Here is a 26529-nt window from a genome sequence, read left to right as displayed (position 1 = left end):
TTATTGGCAAAAATGGTTTTACTTGTTCTTATAGAAAAAAGTAGACATTGCTTTTATATCTTTGGAACATCTTTAAAACAGCAGTGTACTGCACCTCATAAAAATAGTACAAATAACTGCAATAATAATAATAAAAACAATCATTTAGTGCATTCACACGTATTCAGTAAAAGCTGAATAAAGTTTTCAGGAAACAGGAGAGAAATGCAGTCGATTCAGTGTTTGACGTCAAGATTGAGATGAAAGTGAACTTCAGCTGCTGCGGTGGAAGAAGTCTTCTTCTTCTTCTTCTCTGTTGTGCTGGAATCGCATGCATCTTAAATCTCTTTATATAAAATCAAACCAGAACAAACAAATACAACTACAGAAATGACCATGAATGAGTATGAAGATTATCAGGAGCTGCTGCTGATTTTTAAATGATTTGCATATTTTGGTGATAAAGTCACTGTGTCCCGACACTCGCAGTGTTTCACTCTGAAACAGTGACACTGAACATCAAACGCACACACCTCTGATGAGCTGAACCTCACACAAATATCTACAGACATCCCTCTCGAATATCAGACTCGTATAACCTGAAGTATAATTACTGCTCTACACAAACCTGCGTTTAAAGGCACTGCAGGAGATTTCAGTCTAGTGCTGATTTCCCTCGAACACCAGTTCATCTGAGAGACAAACATCTGCCTCCTAAAGGAGCGTTCATGAAATAATGACAGTAAAACATAGAAATACATATGAACGGATCTGAAAATGATCTCTTGTATTCTTATATTGAGCAGAAAAAACAAATTGCAGATCGTTTTCACATCTTAACTTTAGTTCTATGACAGTATAAAAACAATGTAATAATGTGATTTGTGTCTTTTATAATGTCACGCGTTTGTTTGTCTTGCTCAAAATTTATGAAGGGCATCATCATATTTCTGCTTCCTTGGCTTTTAAAACCCCTGATGAAGTGAGAGAACAAACGGCATCCCAGAATTCCTTCTGGTTCCTGGAGGACGGACACAGTCCAGCTGTGGGTCAGGCGCTCTTGCTGTCCTGGATGGCGTCGACTCTCTGAGCGAGGTCTTTGAAGGTGGGCCGATGGCTCGGTTCTGCAGCCCAGCACTCCTTCATCAGCTCATGAACCTGTAAGACACACACACGGTCAGCGCTCCGTGCTCTCGGCCGCGGACACACACTCACGGTCTGAGGCTTCACCTCCGCAGGACAGCCGTCGGGAGCCGGCAGACGGTAGCCGCGCTTCAGCAGATCGATCAGGTGATAAACGATCATCTGACCCTGCTTGTCCTCGCCCATCTGCTCCATGAACACCTGAGACACGAACAGCACGCATCAGTCACGGTTTGAGGATTATCATCATTACTGCAGACAGCAGACGTGTCACTGGGTCTTAGTGCAGATGCTGTTAATGTGATCACTGGTGATTGCGGTAAGCTGAACGCTATGATATGAAAATAACAACACAGTGAAGATGATGACTCACGGCTGGAGGACTGCAGCTTTTATCACTGTATGTGAAGAGTTCATAGAGAACGACTCCGAAACTCCAGACGTCTGACGCCACGCTGAACTTACTCTCGGTCAGAGACTCCGGCGCGTACCTTCATCAACACACAACATCATCATCATCATCATCATCATTAACAAGAAGCACATCAATAACGCTGCATCAAACTCAATCTGACCACGAGTCAGGGCTCCGGACTCACATCTGAGAGCGCTGGGGGTATTAAAAATAAAGATCATTTAATCTTGAATTTACTATAGTTTGGCATTAATAAATGCACTTACTAATAATATATCATGTTTATTTCTTGGTAATGCACATTTGACAGTAAAGCGTGGTTTTGTTACGCTTTGTTTCATTGATGTTTGATGTTTTCATGTGCAACAGAAAGGGCAGTGTTTATGAGTTGGGTGTGCGGTGGTCGAGTCTGGAGCCCTGCTGTGAGTGAACATTTCACCCCAAACCATTGTGAAAGGCTTCATTTTCATTCTGCACAGTATCATTGTTTGTCTCTTGAGTTCGGGGTGAAATATAGCAGAGTTCTCCTCACCAGAAGATGGGGCTCTCGCCCGGCTCGCGCACGGTGTAATACTCCTTATCCTGAGGAAGAACTTTAGTCAGGCCGAAGTCTCCGATCTTCACACGAAACTCACTCTCCACCAGAACGTTCCTGGTGGCCAGATCTCGATGGACGTATCGCCTGGACGCCAGGTAGTCCATCCCCTAAACAAACACAGAGACAGAAGCACGTCACGCTCCGCTCTTCTTCTTGATCAGTCGTCGTGTGTGTGTGTGTGTGTGTGTGTGTGTGTGACTCTCTCTCTGTGTGTGTGTGTGTGTGTGTGTGTGTGTGTCTCTCTGTCTGTCTCTCACTCTGTCTTTGCGTGTGTGAGATCTGAGAGGCGTACAGCAGCAGTGTGTGTGTGTGTGTCTCTCTCTCTCTGTGTGTGTGTGTGTGTGTGTGAGAGGTGTTTTCAGTACCTTACAGATCTGAGAGGCGTACAGCAGCAGCTTCATGTGGTCGAAACGCTCCTTGTTTTTTGAAAGATAATCTCTCAAACTACCGAACGGCAAAAACTCCATGACCAGCCGCAGGTTCCTCCGACCTGAAGACAGAGAGAGAGTGAATCGTGTGAATCGTGCCGCAGGACCAGCATGCTCCGGTGCAGACAGAGGCTCACCTGCGCTGTAACACACTCCCTTGTATCTGACGATGTTCTCGTGCTGCAGCGAGCGCAGGATCTCGATTTCACGCTCGAAGTCTCGCAGGTGTTCGGCCGTGCTGTGCTGCAGCTTCTTGACCGCCACGACTTCGCCCGTGTTGTCCTGCAGCGGATCGTAGCGGCACTTCTCCACGCTGCCGAAGTTCCCCTGCAGACCACAGACGGAGTGACGTCTGAAACACTGACGCTGAGCGATGAAGATGAAGATGATGGTGGTGGCTCACCTTCCCCAGCAGCTGCAGGAAGATCAGGTGTCTGGCCTCAAACTGAGTGGGTTCCTGTCTCTCGAACGCTCCGGCGAGACCCAGAGCCCGCTGCCTGCTGGGAACCGTGTCGCTCTCCGCCAGCAGCTCGTAGTCTGAGAGACAGAGACACAGCGTCACGCGAGCGCAGGATTATTATAGTGTGTGTGCGGCGGTGCGTGTGGCGAGCGGCACCTGGCGTGAAGAGGCTGTTGAGGTCTCGGATGACGGCTCTGAACGAGGGTCGCAGCGGCGGCTCGTACTCCATGCAGCTGGTGATCACGCTGGCCAGTTCAGTCCACTTCGGAGCTGGGAGCTGGTGCTTGTCTTCGTAGAACAGCAGCTTCTGCACGACACACAAGAGCATCAGTTAGAGTCCGCGGCACGCAGCGCAGGCAGAAGCGCAGAAGGACCGGCGCACCTTGGACCCGTCGTACGCCGCGAGCGGGTGTTCTCCGCTGCAGTAGATCTCCCACAGCGTGGTGCCGAAGCTCCACTTATCTGCTGCCAAACTCAGGCTCTTGCTGTCCTTCACGCACTCGGGAGGAACCCACGGGATCCGGTCCACCAGAACTACAGACAGAACACAAGACCACACACTCCTGTCAGCTCTATAAACCTCTCATGCTCTAAACCACAGGAACACCGCTCTGCTCACGTTCTCTGGGCTGGACGGTGATGCTGATCCCCGGGTCACTGAGCTTGATGAACGGAGACATTCCTGTCTTTCGGTCTTCTTCTCGGGTCACCAGAACGTTCCTGGCGCAGACGTTTCCATGGATCAGGTTCTTCTCCTCCTGCGGATCAGAAACACACAGTGATTATAACAGCCTCTCATTCGTCTGCTGCCGTGATTCCGTGTCGCTCACCAGGTGATGTAGCGCCCATGCTAGCTGCTTAGCCACCTCCAGCTTCCAGGTGATGTTGATGGTGTTGCGGTTTCGTTTCAGGTACGTGTCCAGAGAGCCGAAGCGCACATACTCCTGCACCATGATGTCTGAAAGACAAACAGACGCTTCAGACCTGACAGAGACGTGTGTGTGAGTGAGTGTGTGTGTGAGAGTGTGTGTGTGTGTGAGAGTGTGTATGTGTGTGTGTAGGTGTGTGTGTGTGAGAGTGTGTGAGTGTGTGTGTGATAGACTTGTGCCGGTATTCGGTAATGCGGTATATCGCGGTAATGAATATGCACGATATTGTTATCGTGGGCACTTCTAAATACCGAGAATAATTATATATTACAAATTATTCTGAATTTGAAATGCATTTTAAGAATACTTTTCCCATCAACTGGTCAAAATGCACAACACCGTTTTTATGCTGCTTTAAAGACGCATGTGAACTCTGATGTAAACAAGCAGCATGAGAAGCACATGGAGGAACACGTGAGAGACGGGCTGAATGAAAGCACATTCACTCTCTGACAGCAGATGGCGCTAAACTGCAGAAAATGCAGCCCTTACCCCGCAAACCCCATAAATAAAAACAGCTGCTACTTTCTAAACATTTAAATAATATAAAATAATATTTATATATTTCCATAATTTTTTTTCCATTTTAATCTAGACTACAACATGCTCTAGATATTGTTTGAAAGTGTTTTGATTCTTTATTGACATTAACACTTTACATTAGGGTTCATTAGTTAACAAACTGCCAATGAAAAATTCTTCTGAACATTCATTAATCTTAGGTATTCCAATTTTTAATAACACATTGTTAAAATCGAAAGTTGCAACTGTGTTGATTTAATGAGCTAACATGAGCTAAGACTTGTATTTTTTAACAAAGATTAGTAACTTCTGTAGCAAATGTAGCTACTGCTCATTGTGAATGTTAATGCATTAACTAAGGTTAACTAATGAGGTCTTATTGTAAAGTGATACCTATGGGTCTTTAAAAGTAAGTTCTTTTGCACTTTAATCGGTGTAAAAATTTTAACTTTAAATATATTTTTTGTACTGCTTTATTGTATTAAATGTTCAGTTATTTGTTATTGTTATAAGAAAAAAGTTATTTAACCTGTTATACTGTATTATGACCACTTTTTTTAAACTAAATTTCAATACCGTGATAATACCGTATACCGTGACAAAAAATTATCAATTAATCGCAACAGGAAAATTTGATACCGGCATATCCCTAGTGTGTATGAGAGTGTGTGTGTGTCTGTGAGTGTGTGTGTGTGAGAGTGTGTGTGTCAGTGAGTGTGTGAGAGTGTGTGTGAGTGAGTGTGTGTGTCTGTGAGTGTGTGTGTGTGTGAGTTAGTGTGTGTGTGTGAGAGTGTTGTGTGTGTGTGAGTGTGTGAGGAGTGAGTGTGTGTGTCAGTGAGGTGTGTGTGAGTGTGTGTGTGTGTGAGTGTGTGTGTGTGAGTGTGTGTGTATAGTGAGTGTGTGTGAGTGTGTGTGTGTGTGTGTGTGTGTGTGTGTGTGTGTGTGTGTGTGTGTGTGGTGTGTGTGTGTGTGTGTGTGTGTGTTTCTTGAGTGAGTGTGTGTGTGTTTGTGTGTGTGAGTGAGTGAGTGTGTGTGTGTGAGTGTGAGTGTGTGTGTGTGTGTGAGAGAGTGTGTGTATGTGTGTGTTTGTGTGTGAGTGTGTGTGTATGAGAGCGAGAGAGAGTGTGTGTGTGTGAGTGTGTGTGTGTGAGAGAGTGTGTGTGTGTGAGAGTGTGTGTGTGATACTCACGCTCATCAGCACACACGCAGACACCGTAGTTGAGCAGCAGGTGTTTGTGGGATAGCTGGCTCATCATGCTCGCCGACTCAAAGAAGGACTGTCAGAGAGAGAAACACGTGACGCTCTGTTCTGATCACACTCATGAAGAGGAAGTTTTTCTCACAGTACCTCAGTGAAGTTGCGGTGGGATTTATCCAGGACTTTGAGCACCACGTCCATCTTGTGGATCTCTCCGTAATCGCCGAGCTCCCTTCGGACGCCGCGGAAGACCTGCGTGAACGTTCCCTGACCCAGACTCTCTCTCTGAACACACGTGAAGGTCAAGAAAACAGCACATTACTGTAACATCGTCAGGCTGGACGCTGAGAGACACTCGTATCCAGGGCTGACAGTGACCGCAGCTAACGTGAGCGCGTTCACACTGAATAAGAGAACGTCAGTCATGTTTGAGCGCAGTGTGTTCAGACTCACCGTCTCCAGATCTTCTTTATGGATCTTGTGGAAGATCATCTGGTTGACGTGTTTGAGTTCAGACGGCGAGAGACACGCGTCAGAGCTTTGGCTGCTCCTGCACACCAGCAGATTGGATTTATCTACAGACACAAACACACGTCACTTTGTGCCAGTTTTAATGTAGTCTAAGGCTTGTGTCTCGTTGTTTTCAGATCATCGGTGCTTCTGTGATCAGTTGCCAGATTGCAAAAAATAAGCAAAACACAGGGCAGAAAATGTATCCTGCTCTGATATGGTGATTTTAACTCTTGATATCTGGCAACCGCACACATGAAAGCTTGTGTAACAGAGGAGTGTACAGCAGTCCGCAATAATATTTTGTCACTTTTTTTTTTGACGAAAATAAAGTTTTTATTTTTTTAAATGCATTTTAGTTTTGTCTTTTATTGTCAGCGATCTTGCATGTTGATATAGTCACCGTTATCGTTTATTGACCTTATTGTCGTCTCGTCATTGTTTTAGTTCATGGGAAAGAAGCTCGTCAACAAATATTTTTCGTCATAGTTTTGGTTAATAACTGCAGGAGCGTCTGCTCCGAGGGTCTGACCTTTGCTGCGCGGCGGACAGCAGCGGCTGAACTGGAACACGTGTCTGTCGGAGCGCAGCGCCTCCTTCTGGTAGTGCTGCAGTAATTCACCCAAACTACCAAAACTGCATTTGGCTCCATTGAGCACAAACTGCCCTGAATGAGAGCGAACCACCAGACAGTGCTTGAACTCCAGCTGACCCTCGAACTGCAAACACACACACATAAATAATCAATAAAACACACACTTTACACTTTATTATGTAAAGAGAGTTAATTACTGCTGTGGACTGATCGAGATGATCACATCCTCTGGCCTGTGATATAATCCACATAAACACACTCACCTCAACCACGAAGGACAGGAAGTACCGGTCGTAATCTTTTGGGCTGCACCGCAGGATATAAACGCCCCTGTGGCTCAAACATCTAATCAAGAACCCCATCCCGAACCCAGAAAACACCCCATTTCTGAAGACTGTGTGTCTGTGAGTGTGCTTTGTGTGAGTGTCTCTGTCTGTGTGTGTGTGTGTGAGAGGGTGTGTGAGTGTGTGTGTGTGTGTGTGTGTGTGAGTGTGTGTGTGTGTGTGTGTGTGTGTGTGACTGTGTGTGTCTGAGTGTGTCTGTGACTGTGTGTGTGTGCGTGTGAGTGTGTGTGTGTGAGTGTGTGCGTGTGAGTGTGTGCGTGTGTGTGCGCGTGTGTGCGTGTGAGTGTGTGTGTGTGTGTGAGTGTGTGTGTGTGTGGGTGTCTGTGAGTGTGTGTGTGTGTGTGTGTGTGTGTTGTGTGAGTGTGTGTGTGTGTGTGTGTGTGTGTGTGGGTGTCTGTGTGTGTGGGTGTCTGTGTGTGTGTGTGTGTGTGTGTGTGTGTGTGTGTGTGTGTGAGTGTGTGTGTGTGTGTGTGTGTGTGTGTGTGTGAGTGTGTGTGTGTGTGGGTGTCTGTGAGTGTGTGTGTGTGTGTGTGTGTGAGTGTGAGTGTGTGTGTGTGTGTGTGTGTGTGTGTGTGTGGAGTGTGTGTGTGTGTGGGAGTGGTGTGTGTGTGGGAGTGTGGGTGTGTGTGGGAGTGTGTGTGTGTGTGTGTGTGTGAGAGAGAGAGTGTCTGTGTGTGTGTGTGTGTGTGTGTGTGTGTGTGAGGGTGTCTGTGTCTGTAAGTGTTTGTGTGTGTGTCTGTGTGTGTGTGTTTTAAAATTTTGGTTAATGTGTGTTTGTGTCTGTGAGTGTGTGTGAGGGTCTCTGTTTGTGTCTGTGTGTGTGTGGGTGATAGAGTGTGTGTGTGTGTGAGAGTGTGTGTGTGTGTGTGTGTGTGGGAGTGTGGGTGATAGAGTGTGTGTGTGTGTGTGTGTGGTGAGAGTGTGTGTCTCTTTGTGTGTGTGTGTGTGTGTCTGTGAGTGTGTGTGTGTGTGAGAGAGAGAGGGTCTCTGTTTGTGTGTTTGTGTGTGTGTGTGTGGGAGTGTGGGTGATAGAGTGTGTGTGTGTGTGTGTGTGAGTGAGAGGGGTGTGTGTGTGTGTGTGTGGAGTGTGGGTGATAGAGTGTGTGTGTGTTGTGAGTGAGAGGGTGTTGTCTGTTTGTGTCTGTGTGTGTGTGTGGGGAGTGTGTGTGTGTGTGTGTGTGTGCGTGTGTGAGAGGGTGTGTGTGTGTGTGTGTGGGAGTGTTGTGTGTGTGTGTGAGAGGGTAGGGTGTGAGAGGGTGTCTGTTTGTGTGTGTGTGTGTGTGTGTGTGTGTGTGAGTGTGTGTGTGTGTGTGTGTGTGAGAGCGTGTGTGTGAGTGTGTGTGAGTGTGTGTGATAGGTGTGTGTGTGTGGGTGTGTGTGTGTGATGAGTGAGAGGGTGTCTGTGTTGTGTGTGTGAGTTGTGTGTGTGTGTGTGTGTGTGTGTGTGTGTGTGTGAAATATAGTGTGTGTGTGTGTGAGAGGGGTGTGTGTGTGTGTGAGGGAGTGTGGGTGATAGAGGGGGTGTGTGTGTGTGTGGGAGTGTGGGTGATAGAGTGTGTGTGTGTGTGTGTGTGAGTGAGAGGGTGTCTGTCTGTGTGTGTGTTTGTGTGTGGGAGTGTGTGTGTGTGTGAGTGTGTGTGTGTGTGTGTGTGTGTGTGGCGTGTGTGAGAGGGTGTGTGTGTGTGTGTGTGGGAGTGTGGGTGATAGAGTGTGTGTGTGTGTGAGTGAGAGGGTGTCTGTTTGTGTGTGTGTTTGTGTGTGTGTGTGTGTGTGTGTGTGTGAAATGTAGTGTGTGTGTGCGTGTGTGTGAGAGGGTTGAGTGTGTGTGTGTGTGAGAGAGAGAGGGTCTCTGTTTGTGTGTTTGTGTCTGTGTGTGTGAGTGAGTGTGTGAGAGAGAGGGTGTCTGTTTGTGTGTGTGTGTGTGTGTGTGTGTGTGTGTGTGTGTGTGTGTGTGTGTGTGTGAGAGGGTGTCTGTTTGTGTGTGTGTGTGTGTGTGTGTGTGTGTGTGTGTGTCTGTGTGTGTGAGTGAGTGAGTGTGTGTGTGTGTGTGTGAGACTCACGACACTGGCCCGTGGCAGCTGATCTGAATGGCCTCCAGCAGTCTAGGGGGCGCCACCTCCTTACACAGGTAGTGATGAGCGTCTGTGGTGAGTCTGTAGTAGCCGTCGATCAGAGACACGAAGGACAGCGCCTCGCTCAGAGAGTGAAACTCCAGCTCCTGCGGGACACAGAGAGAGACGCTGCAGACACGGATCTGACCCGAGGACGGACTGAAGGCTGTAGTGCGACTGAACCTCACCAGCGTCTGGCCGTCCTGTCTGTTTATGGAGACGATCCGGTTCTCCACGGACCCGTCTTTAGTCCCCTGCTTTATACTGATGTCGATGACGTCCGAGAAATCACATTAGACATTCAGATCCAAAACAACAAGAAACAAAGAGTCAGACTGAGTCAGTGAGCTTGAACGGAGCAGGTTTCTAATGTAAACACCTCTGATAGCGCTGTGTCTGACAAAAGATCAAATACCAGGAAGCTGAACTCAACGCACCTCTCGGTCTCTGGCCTCTTTTACTTTGGACCATCGCATGCCGTGGCTCCCGCTGACGAAGATGGTGACACTTCCTGCGGACGGTTCGTTGACGTGAAATTGTTCGGTGTAGAAGGCCGCCTGCAGCGTCTCCAGACTGACCACGTACTTCAGCTTCAGGTCTCGCGGCGTGGCTTTACACGCGCTGAACTGCTGGATGAACTTCCTGAAGCGGAAGCGGATCCTCTTCCGGGTCACAAAGTGCTGGTTCTGGATGTGCGCTCGCATGTTCTTCGGGAGGAACGACTTATAACTGCAAATGAACAAAGAGGAGATGACCAGAGTTCAGTCTGGTCCGTCAGACTCTATGGGCAGCGGCAGGTCAAAGGTCACGGGGAACGCACCTGTTGTGGTTGTAGATGTCAACAGGTGACTTGGCTTTTTCTTTGGCCAAACGCATCATATCAAGAACAGCCAATCCCAAGCACTCTTCCTGAAACTCCAGGCTGATGGGAACGCTGACCGTGCCGCTCAGGAAGTCTGACCTCCACTGAGAGACAGACAGGATAAGACCATGCTTTCTTATGTGGAGATTTGCACAATAAATAATGTGTGACAGTGAAAAGCTCATGCTAAAACACAGTTAAATATCACTCCGTCAGCAGCTGTCATGTAATCTGGACTGAGAAAAACAAGACCCATAGTTGTGTCCCACTGAACCCTGACCCTAAATGACCCTAACCTTGACCCTGAAATAGTGGAGATGGACCATAGTTCTGTGACGTGTATGTTTGTATGAGATGACATATTTAATAAGGATAGGAAAAAAATGACCATTTATAAACCGTGTGAAACGTCTGTTTTGTTTTATACAGCAACTCATTTCTACCTCGTTCCAGTCACAGAGCACTTTATTTTGAGAGAACATCTGTAACTTAGTCCAGATTGGGGGAATTGTAATGTTTACTAAATTCCTTTATTATATATATAAATTTTTTATCATTTATAAAAGTCGATTTTTGTTTGTATATGCTGTCAGTTATAATTCTTAGAAAGAAAAGTGGAATTGGCAAAATCTGTATCAGCAGGTCACCGTTACAAGAAAAACGTAATCGGTGCGTCTCTAATTATTCTAACAATAATCACAGTACAGTTATTGTGTACTGTCCAATGACTCTGCTATCAGTGTGGACAAAAACACAACCCAATGATGAAATATATTTGACCCTGTTCAGCACGTCAGATATCAGACACGTAATCAGTAACAATCCGTCTCACGGCTCTCGATGCTCCTCACCTGAGCAAACAGGTACGCCGCAGTGATGTCATCGAGCACCGGTGCCTCTGAGCTCTTGGAGACGCCGTACCTGCGGGCCGCACTCGAGCCGCTGCCGTACCAGCCGGGAAAATAAAACCTGCAGATGGAGAGGATTAAGATTAGGCTGCCAATCCCAGCATGCATCAGTTCTGAAGCTGATCCTCATGACGACACACCTGATCCTGAACAGCAGCGTCTCATTGGCCGAGGCCTCGATCTTGAGGATGTGATTGGGTGGAAGCCACACTCGGTCTCGCTCTCTCATGAGTCCAAACAGACTGCAGTACGGGGGACTGACACCTGTCAATCATTCACAGCAAACATCAGGAGGCTGCGTGACCTCTGACCTGTGAACTCATGCACTGTGTGTGTGTGTGAGTGTGTGTGTGTGTGTGTGTGTGTGAGTGTGTGAGGAGGACAGATGGGCGGCTGCTGCTGCTGCATTAAAGAGGGAACTGAATGAAAAGAGGAAGTAAACGAGGGTGTGTCCTGCACACACACACACACACACACACACACACACACACACACACACTCTCTCTCTCTCTAAAGCCTGTAACACTCAGATGTAAACAGGAAGTGGTAAAAGTGGGAACAGGAAGGTTACCAGCCAACAGCAACACTCTAGCCACAGTAAGGCGGTCTCAGTAACAGGTCACTGTCGTGATGTCATTTATCACTGCTGCGCTTATCAAACATCATCTCAGTGAATTATGATATTCTGACACGGACTGCGTCGCTCTGTTGTGTTCATGTGTGGCTCCACAAAGCGCTCGGGGTTTAATGGCGATTGGCTCTGTGTTCAACACGCTGCTGTGTTCTATAAATACTCATGCTATGAGAAAGTAACAGTGGAGTCCCAGTAAAACTCGTCACATCTGTGGCATTGTGTGATAAAACTGCACATTTTAGAGTGGCCTTTTATCGTGGCCAGCCTAAGGCACAGCTGTGCAATAATCATGCGGTCTAATCAGCATCTTGATATGCCACACCTGTGAGGTGGAGGGATTATCTAAGGAGAAGTGCTCACTAACACAGATCTAGACGGATTTGAGAGCAATATTTAAGAGAAATAGGTCTTTTGTGTACATAGAAAAAGTCTTAGATCTTTGAGTTCAGCTCATGAAAAATGGGGGCAAAAACAAAATTGTTGCGTTTATAATTTTGTTCAGTGTAATTAGTGTACAGTGAAATCTGAGAAATGTAGATCATTAAATATTTATTTTTTTGAGCAAGGCACTGAACCCCCAGTTGCTCCCCGGGCGCTGGATATATAGCTACCCACTGCTCCGGGTGTGTGTGTGTGTGTGTGTGTGTGTGTGTGTGTGTGTGTGTGTGTGTGTGTGTGTGTGTGTGTGTGTGTGTGTGTGTGTGCTTGGATGTGTTAAATGCAGAGCACCAATTCTGAGTATGGGTTACCCTTCTTGGCAAATGTCACGACTTTCACTTCCACTTTCCTATTGAGGTATGAATAATAAAACAAACACTGCAAGCATTATTATACATAATTATAGAAATTCAGATGAAGTTTTGAGCTGCAAATATCTACACATTCATTTGAATTTGACATCCTGTGACATGCGATCTGTCTAGATATAAAATGTTGAATAGAAGTCCACACTTACACCACATTTATAATGTTCCCGATTCGCAATCTTACGAAAGTAAACATGTTTAGAGGGTCATTACACTAAACAGTTTAAACAGTAAAAGGGAGTGATTTCTTTTGAAAGTGTTGCTGTAACCCGTTTAATCAAACCCTAACTTTCAGTGCAGATTCAAGTCGGACTTTCCTGTAAAAAATGCATTATGAGATTAATTTCAGTCAGATCGCTAATCATGCACATGGGCCATTGGTGCTTGGACCCTGATGACCGCTGCTCGAGGCTATAGTTTGTTTTTAATTGTTGTATAGATGATATACTATAGATTAAGTGTGGATTACTGAATGCTTGTTTGCTTTGGTGTTGCCACCCCTCACAGTCCTCACACCACCCTAAAAATAATGTTCTAGATCGAAAGATTTCCTCATGCAGATTTTGCAACAGGTTTAAGTCGGTCGCACAAATTTGCCACACTGACCAGCAGAAAGCTGCTTGGTTTGACAGTGACTTGTGTTTCATCTCTACACTGCTGTACTGACGCAGACGTGTCCGCTAAATCTGTCTGATGTGACGCACCTTAACGCACGGTTACTGACAGCAGCTGTAGCTGGTTAAGCTCTCATGACTTCACTACTGAGACACGCACAGAGCGGCCCTGCTGTCTGTCTGCAGAGGATGCGAGGAACTCGATCTGCTTTTCTGAAAACACCAGCAGTTACACATAATTACCTGGACGATATTTTATTTAGAGTTAAAACATGATTGCTAATGTCTGCATACTCGCATGTTTTTTTTTTTTTTTTAGATTAGTAATGACAAATAATCTGGTATGAAGTCCCCCCCACACACACACACACACACACAACACACACACACACACACACAGAGTATAGACATGTGAATTCTGTTAAAGGGATAGTTCACCCATAAATGAAGATCACCCCATGATTTACTCACCCTCGAGCCATCTCAGCTGTGTATGACTTTCTTCTTTCAGACGAATCCAGTCAGAGTTATATTAAAAATGCCTGGCTCTTCCAAACTTTATAATGGCAGTGAATGGGTGTTGATAATCAACAGTTCAATCCATCGTAAAACATGCCTCACATGGCTCAGGCCTCCTGAAGCGGATCCATGTGTTTGTGTAAGAAAAACATCTTAAACCCCACTCTCTAACGAAACTCTCTATTAAACTTGAAGAGGAAATTGGAAGTGGAAGCTAGAGATTACTGTTTATAAAGTTTTAAATATGGATATGTTTCTTACACTAACACATGGATTCGCTTCAGGAGGCCTGAGCCGTGTGAGGCATGTTTTACGATGGACTGCAGAGCTTATTGGACTATTGAATATCACCACCCATTCACTGCCATTATAAAGCTCAGAAGAGCCAGGACAGTTTTAATATAACTCTGACTGGATTCGTCTGAAAGAAGAAAGTCATACACAGCTGAGATGGCTCGAGGGTGAGTAAATCATGGGGTAATCTTCATTTTTGGGTGAACTATCCCTTTAATCAGTATTAATTGCTTTAATGGATCAGGACTCACTGCACTCCTTGGCGGCGCTGACGCAGAGCTCTTCTGCCACGTATTCTCCGGGCGGATAGTTCAGTGCGCTCGCCTCGTCTCTGCAGCTGTACAGATGAACCTGCAGGGCGGCGCCACTCGCCTGCTTCTCTGAAGCCCCATCACCGCTCACACGGGATGCGTTCGCACACGGCTCCATGCTAACAAATGCTGTCAAAGCCATTTATGTTTCACCTGAAGAGAGACAGACACAGTCTTTACTACAAAACACACATTGCTCTATTGGAAAAAATTAAATCTATGTAAACACAACAGCATGACTTCAACACTAATACTACACTAATGCAAACTCTAACCCTGCCTTTAACAGTTTTTGGTCACTTTGGATAAAAGCATCTGCTAAATGTAGAAATGTAAATGTGATTAAAGAGTTCAGGGGAAAAAGATAAAGTTCTGTTGATGTCCTTTTAAACCCTTATGACTTTACTTCTTCTGTGAACACATAAAGAGACGATCAACAGGGCTGAAAACAACAACAACATAAAACGTGTTTTTCTATGAAAATATTTGAGAGAAAATAAATGTCAGCCAGGTGAAACATGGTTTGTGTTTTAAATGAATGTAAATGCAGATAAGATTGAGTGAAAACATTATCAGTGAATAAAGATGATCACATGACTCCAGAAGACTTTGAAGCACATCAATCACATGAATGACTGCCACAGGTGCTTTAATGTGCTTCTGTAGCGCATGATAAAGACTGAAATGAACATCCTGCTCAACACTTCAAAGTCATACGGGTTTGGAGTGACGAGGGAATGAATCACAGAATTTACATTGACGTCTTTTTATTTAGTTTGACTTTAGTTCTTTCAGTACTTTGGGTCAACTATGAGTTGTTAAAGGTGCGAAAGAAAAAGAAAGAGAAAGCAAGATGGATGTTCCTGTACACAACACATTGGACAACTCTCTGTATAACATTTATTAGTTATATTGGCTGGTCTGACCAGTGTTGGGGAAAGTGATTGTTACTTAGTCACTTTTTATGGAATGTAATGCATTAGTTTAATTAGTTTAATGCATATAATTTATTAGTTACTTGTTACTTATCTGATTACATAACTTGTGTTACGCTCCCAGCACTGGGTCTGACGGCGTTCACTGTTTTACTGCTCGACACACAGAGACACTTTCAAAAACACACACACCACTAACACACACCCACACAGTCGAGTGCGCACACACACACACACACACACACACACACACACACACACACACACACACACACAGTAAGTGTACTCTTAGTATAAATGTAAAACTTGTTATCAGCTGATTTGTAGAGTAATGAACCTTCTGAGAGTCAGTGGAGCTTTACAGCGACTGTAACAAGACTCTGGGGAATCAACGCAGCAAACAAACACGAGCGAACCGAACGAACGCTGAGGCTCAGACCATCAGACGTCCTGACATCAGTCTGATCAGAGAGAGGATCCCAGCGACCGAATGAACACAAACACATCATCACTGAGCCATCAGTAACAAACAGACTCGATATGATCTGATGCAGGAACAATCATCTGGTGGAGGATAGTTATTATAGTCCACAAACACAGAACGCTCTGCTATATGACTCCCTAAATCCTGTAGCCTTCTCTGAACAATTACAGTTCGCTATTTAACCACGGCTTGAAATAGTTGATGGCACAGCAGCGGAGCGAATGGAAACGAGACGCTGCTCAGACGTCAGACAGAGGCTCACCGTCAGCTTCTGTGGTCAAACTCATCAGAAAGAGGAAATGAAAACAGAGTGTGTGAATAATATTAAAGTGAGCGTGATTTAATCATGTGTGTGTGTGTGATTGACAGTCACTGCTCTCTTGGGATTTTCCTGAAGAGTTAAAGATGTGTTTCCTTTAAAGCTGTAGTAAACATACTGAAACTAGTTATTCTCACAGGAGACAGACATTTTGATTTAAAAAATAAGCCCTTACATACAAACTAGACCGGTTTTTTGAGAGCCGATGCTGCTACTGATATTCTTTGTGTATATTACAGTACAGTACCATTCTTTGACTGGTACTACCTAGAATGCAGTGTATATATATAAACAGAATATATATATATATAAACTTTCTGCAGTGATCACTCGTGTGGTGATCAAACACTTATAACGACGTGACAAAGATATGTAACGGAGGCAGGGCATTTAACAATAAACTTTATTATTCAAATTAAGTCTGACATCAGTGCACTGAACAGTAAAGTTGAAGTTTATTCAACTCTATTTAAATCCAATTCCATTCAACTCTATTCTGTTTATTTCCCTTCTGAACATTCACATGGTACTGTCTTCACACACAGACGAAACTTACAAGATACACTATACGTATCATACACTAAACGTGTTAAAGCGTTTCATCCAGAAGCAAGCAATCTCTGCCCTCGTTACCAAGCGGAGCAGGTTTCCGTTCGTTCTGAGGTGTGAATGCTGTTTGATCTGAATGAGTCATCAGACACCTCATCTGATCTGACATGATTCATTACTGCGTGTTATCCTGAAGACCAGCAGATACTGGTGCAGACGTGTTTCTGAGGTCAGCCATGTTCAAATGTGGATCAGAACGAAAACACTCTGACTTCACAGCTGTTTGGCATTAATATCTGTTCATGTCTAAATGAAGTAATCCTGGACTTGCGACACACAGTCTGCAGACAGGAAGGACGAGATATGAATTTATCCTCATGAAATCCCATCCTGCTATTGTTCTTGTGTTTCTGACGACACATTACAGCAGCAGAACGAGGATCAGTGTTTAATGTTTTTAACTTTCTGATCACAACACAATGACAAACGGTCCCGAGGAGGCGGACTGACGCACACGAGAGCAGCAGCGAGTTATCAGCGGCGTTCAGTGCCGTTATCTGCAGAAGAACACAGCTGCTCTTACAGATACAGAAATAACCGCACAAACTCCAGAAACACTTCTGAGCCCTTCCTGCGCTGGAAACCACCAAAACAAACTGCCATGCCTCTACAGACCAGAATCAGCTGATCCAGGAGCGGCCCTCGAAGACGAGCTCTCACAGCACTGAACCAGAAAAACCCGGACTCACCTCCAGCGAGTGCATCCTGCGATTCAGCCAGACTCTCACAGACTCACTGCAGCTGAACCGAGCGACGGAGGAGGTCTGTGACACTGAACCACACACATGTGTGAAGCTGGAAACATTCAGCGGTCGGAGAGTCGAGAACAAGAGCTTCACAACAAACGCAAGAGTTCAAACAGACGAGAAACAGGCCGCACGTGTGAAGGATTCAAAGCGAAACAGAAATAGGATTTTCCTGTAAGTGGATCTTAAAGACAAACACACAGACGGCCGATCGAGCTCAATCATCTCTGCGGCTGTCTGTGATAGCTCGCGTGTTTGTGTTCATTTATTAAAGTTACTCACTCTTCCGATTCTGTTGTCATGGAGACCCGAACCGAACCGCATCGCATCGCATCACCGGATCTCTCTGAACCCGCGTCAGCAGCTGTCAAACTCACATAGTTACGCCCACGGAGCGCGTTAGAAGCGGCAGAAGAGCCGAACCTCATCTGCGATCCGGATCCACACAGACGCTTCTCAGCTGACGCTTGCGCGCGCACGCACTAGCGCAGTTGCGTCGGTGGGGGGGGGCTTCCACTTCAGCGTCATCGCGTATTAGCGACTTAAAGGGACATTGTTTGAACGTGAAAAATCACTCTACTTTTATTTCATCACTACAATTGTTAAATCTATTTAGTTTTTATTATCCAACGGAACCCTCTATATTTGACATACTTTAAAACATAAATCCAATTTTTGTATGTGGGCATGTTTGTTCTTGAAATTCATTTGCTTTTTTATTTCTACAGCACTTTATACAATACGAATTCGTGTCTACGCATCTTCACGGAGATAAACCGGAAAACAGCAGAATCAATGATGGAATGGAGATTCTGCTTTGATACAATCTGTCCTGTACAAATCATTGTAGACATGAAGGTGATGATAAATGAATTTCAGGAGCAGACATTATTTGTCACTCTGCAGGACCATTAAATAACAGCCTTTAACGAAAATGCAGCACCTGAAATTCACACGCTTTATTCCTCGATGATGGAGTGATTTTACAAAATTCATCAGAACATCAGCGTTTCAGTCAACATTTGAGAAAAAAACTCTTTGACAAGGAATTCTGGAGCTTTGTATTGCGATGTTGCTCACGTCACTGCCTCATAATAATGAATTAAAAATGACAAATAGTTTCAGCCATTAAAGCACAGACCCTGTTCCTACTGTGTCTTAATTTAATAAGAATAAAGCCCTCAGTTCGTTTATGCTGTAACTTATGAATATTTCATCCATATGAGGACAATAAACACAAATACATCAGTCTAACAGTTACATCTATATGTAAATACTAAGCTGATTTTTGTGTCACCTAAAGAGAGAGAAATAATGATAAAGAATAAGAGAAATTTATAAGATTTTTAAAAAATAATGTTTACAATTTTACATCATTTTATGAAAAACAGTTACACTGGTTTTAATCACATTAAACCAAAAACAAAACAAATCATGCAATAATAAACGAATGTGCTGTGGTTACGATTATTTACAAAATCACGTGTATGGGAGGATCAGCAAAGGTGAGGCTTGTTAGAGTTCATCAGATCTTCAGAGCTTGTCTCAGGTCACTGTAGAAGTTGACCAGACCGCTGGCCATAGCTGTGTCCACCGCCGTCTGCGGCAGCATTCCCCTCAGGTCCGTCTGGATGTATCCGGTCAGTACACTTATCTCCGAGTCCTGCGCCGGCACACAGAACCAGCCACACGGGTGATTGAATCCTCGAACCACCCCTGCTTTCTGCTCGTCATGATCCACGCTCACACCTGAAGAACACGAGCGCAGCACAGTCAACACATTAGAGTCGCGCTCACACCTGAAGAACACGAGCCCAGCACAGTCAACACGTTAGAGTCGCGCTCACACCTGAAGAAACACGAGCGCAGCACAGTCAACACGTTAGAGTCACACTCCACAGCCTGAAGAACACGAGCACAGTCAACACGTTAGAGTCACGCTCACCTGCAGAAACGACCTGAAGAACACGAGCACAGTCAACACGTTAGAGTCACGCTCACACCTAAAGAACACGAGCGCAGCACAGTCAACACGTTAGAGTCGCGCTCACACCTGAAGAACATGAGCACAGCACAGTCAACACGTTAGAGTCCACGCTCACACCTGAAGAACACGAGCACAGTCAACACATTAGAGTCGCGCTCACACCTGAAGAACACGAGACTCACACGAAGCACAGTCAACACATTAGAGTCACACTCACACCTGAAGAACACGAGCACAGTCAACACATTAGAGTCACGCTCACACCTGAAGAACACGAGCGCAGCACAGTCAAACACGTTAGAGTCGCGCTCACACCTGAAGAACACGAGCGCAGCACAGTCAACACGTTAGAGTCACACTCACACCTGAAGAACACGAGCACAGTCAACACATTAGAGTCGCGCTCACACCTGAAGAACACGAGCACAGTCAACACATTAGAGTCGCGCTCACACCTGAAGAACACGAGCCCAGCACAGTCAACACGTTAGAGTCGCGCTCACACCTGAAGAACACGAGCACAGTCAACATGTGAACACGAGCACTAGCAGTCACGCGCTCACACCTGAAGAACACGAGCGCAGCACAGTCAACACGTTAGAGTCGCGCTCACACCTGAAGAACACGAGCACAGTCAACACATTAGAGTCACACTCACACCTGAAGAACACGAGCACAGTCAACACATTAGAGTCGCGCTCACACCTGAAGAACACGAGCGCAGCACAGTCAACACGTTAGTCATGCTCACACCTGAAGAACACGAGCACAGTCAACACGTTAGAGTCGCGCTCACACCTGAAGAACACGAGCGCAGCACAGTCAACACGTTAGAGTCACGCTCACACCTGAAGAACACGAGCACAGCACAGTCAACACGTTAGAGTCACGCTCACACCTGATAGAACACGAGCCTGAAGAACACGAGCGCAGCACAGTCAACACGTTAGAGTCGCGCTCACACCTGAAGAACACGAGCACAGTCAACACTTTAGAGTCGCGCTCACACCTGAAGAACACGAGCACAGTCAACACGTTAGAGTCGCGCTCACACCTGAAGAACACGAGCACAGCCAACACGTTAGAGTCGACGCTCACACCTGAACACGGAGCGAAGAAAACGAGCACAGTCAACACGTTAGAGTCGCGCTCACACCTGAAGAACACGAGCACAGTCAACACGTTAGAGTCGTCGCTCACACCTGAAGAACACGCGCGCACACCTGAAAGCGCAGCACAGTCAACACGTTAGAGTCGCGCTCACACCTGACGAAACACAACGAGCGCAGCACAGTCAACACACAACACATTAGAGTCGCGCTCACACCTGAAGAACACGAGCGCAGCACAGTCAACACGTTAGAGTCGTCGCGCTCACCTGAAGAACCTGAAGAACACGAGCGCAGCACAGTCAACACGTTAGAGTCGCGCTCACACCTGAAGAACACGAGCGCAGCACAGTCAACATGTTAGAGTCGCGCTCACACCTGAAGAACACGAGCGCAGCACAGTCAACACGTTAGAGTCGCGCTCACACCTAAAGAACACGAGCGCAGCACAGTCAACACGTTAGAGTCGCGCTCACACCTGAAGAACATGAGCACAGCACAGTCAACACAGCACAGTAGAGTCACGCTAACACCTGAAGAACACGAGCGCAGCACAGTCAACACGTTAGAGTCGCGCTCACACCTAAAGAACACGAGCGCAGCACAGTCAACACGTTAGAGTCACGCTCACACCTGAAGAACATGAGCGCAGCACAGTCAACACGTTAGAGTCACGCTCACACCTGAAGAACACGAGCGCAGCACAGTCAACACGTTAGAGTCGCGCTCACACCTGAAGAACACGAGCACAGTCAACACTTTAGAGTCGCACTCACACCTGAAGAACACGAGCACAGTCAACACGTTAGAGTGTCGCGCTCACACCTGAAGACACACACACGAGCACAGTCAACCACGTTAGAGTCGCGCTCACACCTGAAGAACACGAGCACAGTCAACACGTTAGAGTCGCGCTCACACACTTAAGAACACGAGCACAGTCAACACGTTAGAGTCGTGCTCACACCTGAAGAACACGAGAGCGCAGCACAGTCAACACACGTTAGAGTCGCGCTCACACACCTGAAGAACACGAGTCCGCTCACACCTGAAGCAGCACAGTCAACACGTTAGAGTCGCGCTCACACACCTGAAGAACACGAGCGCAGCACACAGTCAACACGTTAGAGTCGCGCTCACACCTGAAGAACACGAGCGCAGCACAGTCAACACGTTAGAGTCGCGCTCACACCTGAAGAACACGAGCGCAGCACAGTCAACACATTAGAGTCGCGCTCACACCTGAAGAACACGAGCACAGCACAGTCAACACGTTAGAGTCACGCTCACACCTGAAGAACACGAGCGCAGCACAGTCAACACGTTAGAGTTAGTCGCGCTCACACCTGAAGAAACACGAGCACGCAGCACAGTCAACACATTAGAGTCACGCTCACACCTGAAGAACACGAGCGCAGCACATTCAACACGTTAGATTCGCGCTCACACCTGAAGAACACGAGCGCAGCACAGTCAACACGTTAGTCGCGCTCACACCTGAAGAACACGAGCACAGTCAACACGTTAGTCGCGCTCACACCTGAAGAACACGAGCACAGTCAACACGTTAGAGTCGCGCTCACACCTGAAGAACACGAGCACAGTCAACACGTTAGAGTCACGCTCACACCTAAAGAACACGAGCGCGAGCGCAGCACAGTCAGTCACACGTTAGAGTCACGCTCACACCTGAAGAACACGAGCACAGTCAACACGTTAGAGTCGCGCTCACACCTGAAGAACACGAGCACAGTCAACATGTTAGAGTCGCGCTCACACCTGAAGAACATGAGCACAGCACAGTCAACACGTTAGAGTCACCGCTCACACCTGAAGAACATGAGCACAGTCAACACGTTAGAGTCGCGCTCACACCTGAAGAACACGAGCACAGTCAACACGTTAGAGTCGCGCTCACACCTGAAGAACACGAGCGCAGCACAGTCAACATGTTAGAGTCACGCTCACACCTGAAGAACACGAGCACAGTCAAACACGTTAGAGTCGCGCTCACACCTGAAGAACACGAGCACAGTCAACACGTTAGAGTCGCGCTCACACCTGAAGAACATGAGCACAGCACAGTCAACACGTTAGAGTCACGCTCACACCTGAAGAACACGAGCACAGTCAACACGTTAGAGTCGCGCTCACACCTGAAGAACACGAGCACAGTCAACACGTTAGAGTCGCACTCACACCTGAAGAACACGAGCGCAGCACAGTCAACACATTAGAGTCACGCTCACACCTGAAGAACACGAGCGCAGCACAGTCAACACGTTAGAGTCGCGCTCACACCTGAAGAACACGAGCACAGTCAACACGTTAGAGTCGCGCTCACACCCTGAAGAACACGAGCACAGTCAACACGTTAGTCACGCTCACACCTAAAGAACACGAGCGCAGCACAGTCAACACGTTAGAGTCCGCGCTCACACCTGAAGAACACGAGCGCAGCACAGTCAACACGTTAGTCACGCTCACACCTGAAGAACACGAGCGCAGCACAGTCAACACGTTAGAGTCGCGCTCACACCTGAAGAACACGAGCGCAGCACAGTCAACACGTTAGTCACGCTCACACCTGAAGAACACGAGCGCAGCACAGTCAACACGTTAGAGTCGCGCTCACACCTGAAGAACACGAGCACAGTCAACACGTTAGAGTCACGCTCACACCTAAAGAACACGAGCGCAGCACAGTCAACACGTTAGAGTCACGCTAACACCTGAAGAACACGAGCACAGTCAACACGTTAGAGTCGCGCTCACACCTGAAGAACACGAGCACAGTCAACACGTTAGTCACGCTCACACCTGAAGAACAGGAGCACAGTCAACACGTTAGAGTCACGCTCACACCTGAAGAACAGGAGCACAGTCAACACGTTAGAGTCACGCTAACACCTGAAGAACACGAGCACAGTCAACACGTTAGAGTCACGCTAACACCTGAAGAACACGAGCACAGTCAACACGTTAGATTCGCGCTCACACCTGAAGAACACGAGCGCAGCTAGAGTCAGTCAACACGTTAGAGTCACGCTAACACCTGAAGAACAGTCGCCACAGTCAACACGTTAGAGTCACGCTTACACACTGAAGAGACACGAGCGCAGCACAGTCAACACGTTAGAGTCACGCTAACACCTGAAGAACACGAGCGCAGCACAGTCAACACGTTAGAGTCGCGCTCACACCTGAAGAACATGAGCACAGCACAGTCAACACGTTAGAGTCACGCTAACACCTGAAGAACACGAGCACAGTCAACACGTTAGATTCGCGCTCACACCTGAAGAACACGAGCGCAGCACAGTCAACACGTTAGAGTCACGCTAACACCTGAAGAACACGAGCACAGTCAACACGTTAGAGTCGCACTCACACCTGAAGAACACGAGCACAGTCAACACGTTAGAGTCGCGCTCACACCTGAAGAACACGAGCACAGTCAACACGTTAGAGTCGCGCTCACACCTGAAGAACACGAGCACAGTCAACACGTTAGAGTCGCGCTCACACCTGAAGAACACGAGCACAGTCAACACGTTAGAGTCACGCTCACACCTGAAGAACACGAGCACAGTCAACACGTTAGAGTCACGCTCACACCTGAAGAACACGAGCACAGTCAACACGTTAGAGTCGCGCTAACACCTGAAGAACACGAGCACAGTCAACACGTTAGATTCGCGCTCACACCTGAAGAACACGAGCGCACAGGTCAACACGTTAGAGTCACGCTAACACCTGAAGAACATGACCACAGTCAACACGTTAGAGTCACGCTTACAACCTGAAGAACACGAGAGCGCAGCACAGTCAACACGTTAGAGTCACGCTCACACCTGAAGAACACGAGCGCAGCACAGTCAACACGTTAGAGTCGCGCTCACCACCTGAAGAAGATGAGCACAGCAGCACAGTCAACACGTTAGAGTCACGCTCACACCTGAAGAACACGAGCACAGTCAACACGTTAGAGTCGCGCGCCCACACCTGAAGAACACGAGCACAGTCTACACGTTAGAGTCGCGCTCACCCCTGAAGAACACGAGCACAGTCAACACGTTAGAGTCACGCTCACACCTGAAGAACACGGAGCACAGTCAACACGTTAGAGTCACGCTCACACCCTGAAGAACACGAGCACAGTCAACACGTTAGAGTCACGCTCACACCTGAAGAACACGAGCACAGTCAACACGTTAGAGTCGCGCTCACACCTGAAGAACACAAGCGCAGCCAACACTCTCACACTAGACTTTGCACACGTGACACGACGGCACCAGTCATAATCTGATGTCACGCTCTCCAGCATCTTCAGAAAAAACACAATGCATCAAACATGTAAAAATATGGTATCAGGGCTGGGAAGTAACTCATTACATGCGATCTGGATTATATTACCTAAAATGTGTAATTTAATGGATTAGGTTACTGACTACAAATTTTGTCAAGTAATCAGAAATGGACTACAATTTGTTAGTAAATCTACCCAGCTCTGTATGTGATCTACTTGACTTTACTGCAACGCTCCAATCATTAAAGTTTTTTATTTCAGATGAGAGGCCACGCCAATCTTCTGTTGTTCTGTGGATTCATATGATATATATTCACAGGTCAGAGTTCAGCAAACTTGACCTTTGGAACGCAGTGAAACTCACATGAGCTGCATCTACTGTCTCCTGCATTCACTGCTTATGAAGGGAAGTCAATGGAGCGAAATATGTGATCCAGACCCAGATCAGTCAGTTCACACCAACAGATAAGCAGATCTGTTGTGATCTGTCCTCCAGCAGCTCTACTTGAGCTTAACAGCTGATCTATCACACAAATGAGGTGTTTCAGCACTGCATTTGTGAGCGACTGACCGCAGGACAGCAGGCCGCGCTGATACTCGCTGGTGCAGGAGAAATCCACAAACTCTCGAGGAGAGATGATGTTCCACAGCTGCCCTGAGGTGGTGTATTTCACAACACAACAGCCCTGAAAAACACACAGCAGGACTTTCAGTTCCTTTAGTCAAGCAGTTTATTTGTCCTGTGCACATAAACGCTGGTGTCACAGATGACTTTATAATACGTTTTAACCCTAAACACACTTCAGTTCGTCTAATCAGAGATTCTAGATGTCGAGAGGATTGTGAATCTCGTTATCACTGAACATTCACCCGCTTTCATAATCCAGTTGTACATTAACGTGGCGACAGCAGACGCAGTGGTTCACCTGGTCTAGTGTTTGCAGGATCTCCAGTGAAGTGATCATACTGTCCCATTCCAGTCTGCGGGCTCCGGGACGGATGTAGTCCATGATCCGCTGTGGATTCTCTGCTACGGTTCCTTCAGCTTTATATCTGCAAGCACACAACCACTCACATAAACTTACATGTTAAGACTGCCTTTAAGAACTAGTTTGACTAACTAGCAGTTATAAAGTGGTAATTAGTCTTACTTATCACATTCAAATTAGAACAATCTACTTTATTATATATCTGAATGAAAAAAAAGTTATGACAAACATTTAAGAAAAAAAAGATAACTAAATTGAAAGACTAGTTTAAGTGGTTTGTGCATTAATAACAGTTTAAACTCACAGAAATCCTCCGAACTCATGAGAAGGTTTCCTCCATACAGTCACATCCTTCTGAAAGAGCGAAGAGAGAAGAACCGACGAGATTAAAGCATTAGAAACGGTTCCGTTTAAACGGGACAGAATCGACTCATTAAACCGAACTGACTGATTTCTTCGCGATGCTCCACTGAGATTCATTCAGACTGTGAAACGATTCGAGAGTTTCCCGCAGCTCGACAGCACTGACGTGTGAAAACATCTGGAGAACAGCCGTAAGACATGGAATTATCATCTTATTAAAATAACAGTCATTTATGAACACGTACATTATAACATACATGATTATTAATGCAATAACTGTCTAACGTAGTTGAATGCAAACTATATAAATATCACTTTAAATGCTGTCAAGAATTGTTCTTAAATGATTCACAAATGATCAGAAAGCATCTAAAATCACAAACAGCTGATCAAACTGAGAACACATAAATGTTAATAAATATGATCATGTACCGTGTCGGCGAATATTCGCTCAGATGAAGGTGATTCTATCGTTTCATCGCCTGTTGATTTCTCATTT

At 46.3% G+C, this 26529-nt stretch overlaps 2 protein-coding genes and 1 long non-coding RNA gene across 3 annotated transcripts; 1 reads left to right on the top strand and 2 right to left on the bottom strand.

Annotated features, from left to right (window-relative positions):
* On the bottom strand, window positions 1-18008 carry jak2a (Janus kinase 2a). Its single transcript, XM_042778474.1, is given in 24 exon segments — window positions 1-1137; window positions 1210-1323; window positions 1496-1613; window positions 2070-2242; window positions 2501-2625; window positions 2701-2890; window positions 2967-3100; window positions 3180-3330; window positions 3406-3557; window positions 3643-3781; window positions 3854-3981; window positions 5664-5751; window positions 5823-5957; window positions 6126-6247; window positions 6715-6901; window positions 7041-7164; window positions 9182-9339; window positions 9421-9567; window positions 9670-9961; window positions 10053-10198; window positions 10946-11063; window positions 11143-11266; window positions 14121-14333; window positions 17556-18008. Coding segments are annotated over 23 exon segments (3483 nt in total). The 5' UTR covers window positions 14323-14333; window positions 17556-18008; the 3' UTR covers window positions 1-921.
* Window positions 16503-18208, top strand: LOC122149252. Its single transcript, XR_006162872.1, has 2 exons — window positions 16503-17447; window positions 18002-18208. It is a non-coding gene; the product is annotated as an uncharacterized LOC122149252 (long non-coding RNA).
* stard4 (StAR-related lipid transfer (START) domain containing 4) lies at window positions 18209-26529 on the bottom strand. The gene is made up of 6 exons (XM_042778472.1): window positions 26463-26529; window positions 26116-26208; window positions 25972-26021; window positions 25605-25731; window positions 25250-25364; window positions 18209-19022 (listed from the first exon to the last, which is right to left on the bottom strand). The coding sequence occupies exons 2-6, from the start codon at window positions 26206-26208 to the stop codon at window positions 18799-18801; spliced, it is 609 nt and encodes a 202-aa protein (XP_042634406.1). The 5' UTR covers window positions 26463-26529; the 3' UTR covers window positions 18209-18798.

The sequence above is a fragment of the Cyprinus carpio genome, chromosome A21, assembly GCF_018340385.1.
Source record: "Cyprinus carpio isolate SPL01 chromosome A21, ASM1834038v1, whole genome shotgun sequence".
In the NCBI taxonomy this organism is placed as follows: domain Eukaryota; kingdom Metazoa; phylum Chordata; class Actinopteri; order Cypriniformes; family Cyprinidae; genus Cyprinus; species Cyprinus carpio.
The sequence above is the reverse complement of the archived record's forward strand: the minus strand, read 5'-3'. Positions and strand labels throughout refer to the sequence as shown.

Coding starts and splice junctions, on each gene's coding strand:
- stard4 (XM_042778472.1), bottom strand. CDS start 26,208: ATGTTTTCACACGTCAGTGCTGTCGAGCTGCGGGAAACTCTCGAATCG. Junction 25,732..25,971: donor CATGAGTTCGGAGGATTTCT/GTGAGTTTAAAC, acceptor GTGTGCTTGCAG/ATATAAAGCTGAAGGAACCG. Junction 19,023..25,249: donor GCGCGGCCTGCTGTCCTGCG/GTCAGTCGCTCA, acceptor CGTGTTCTTCAG/GTGTGAGCGTGGATCATGAC.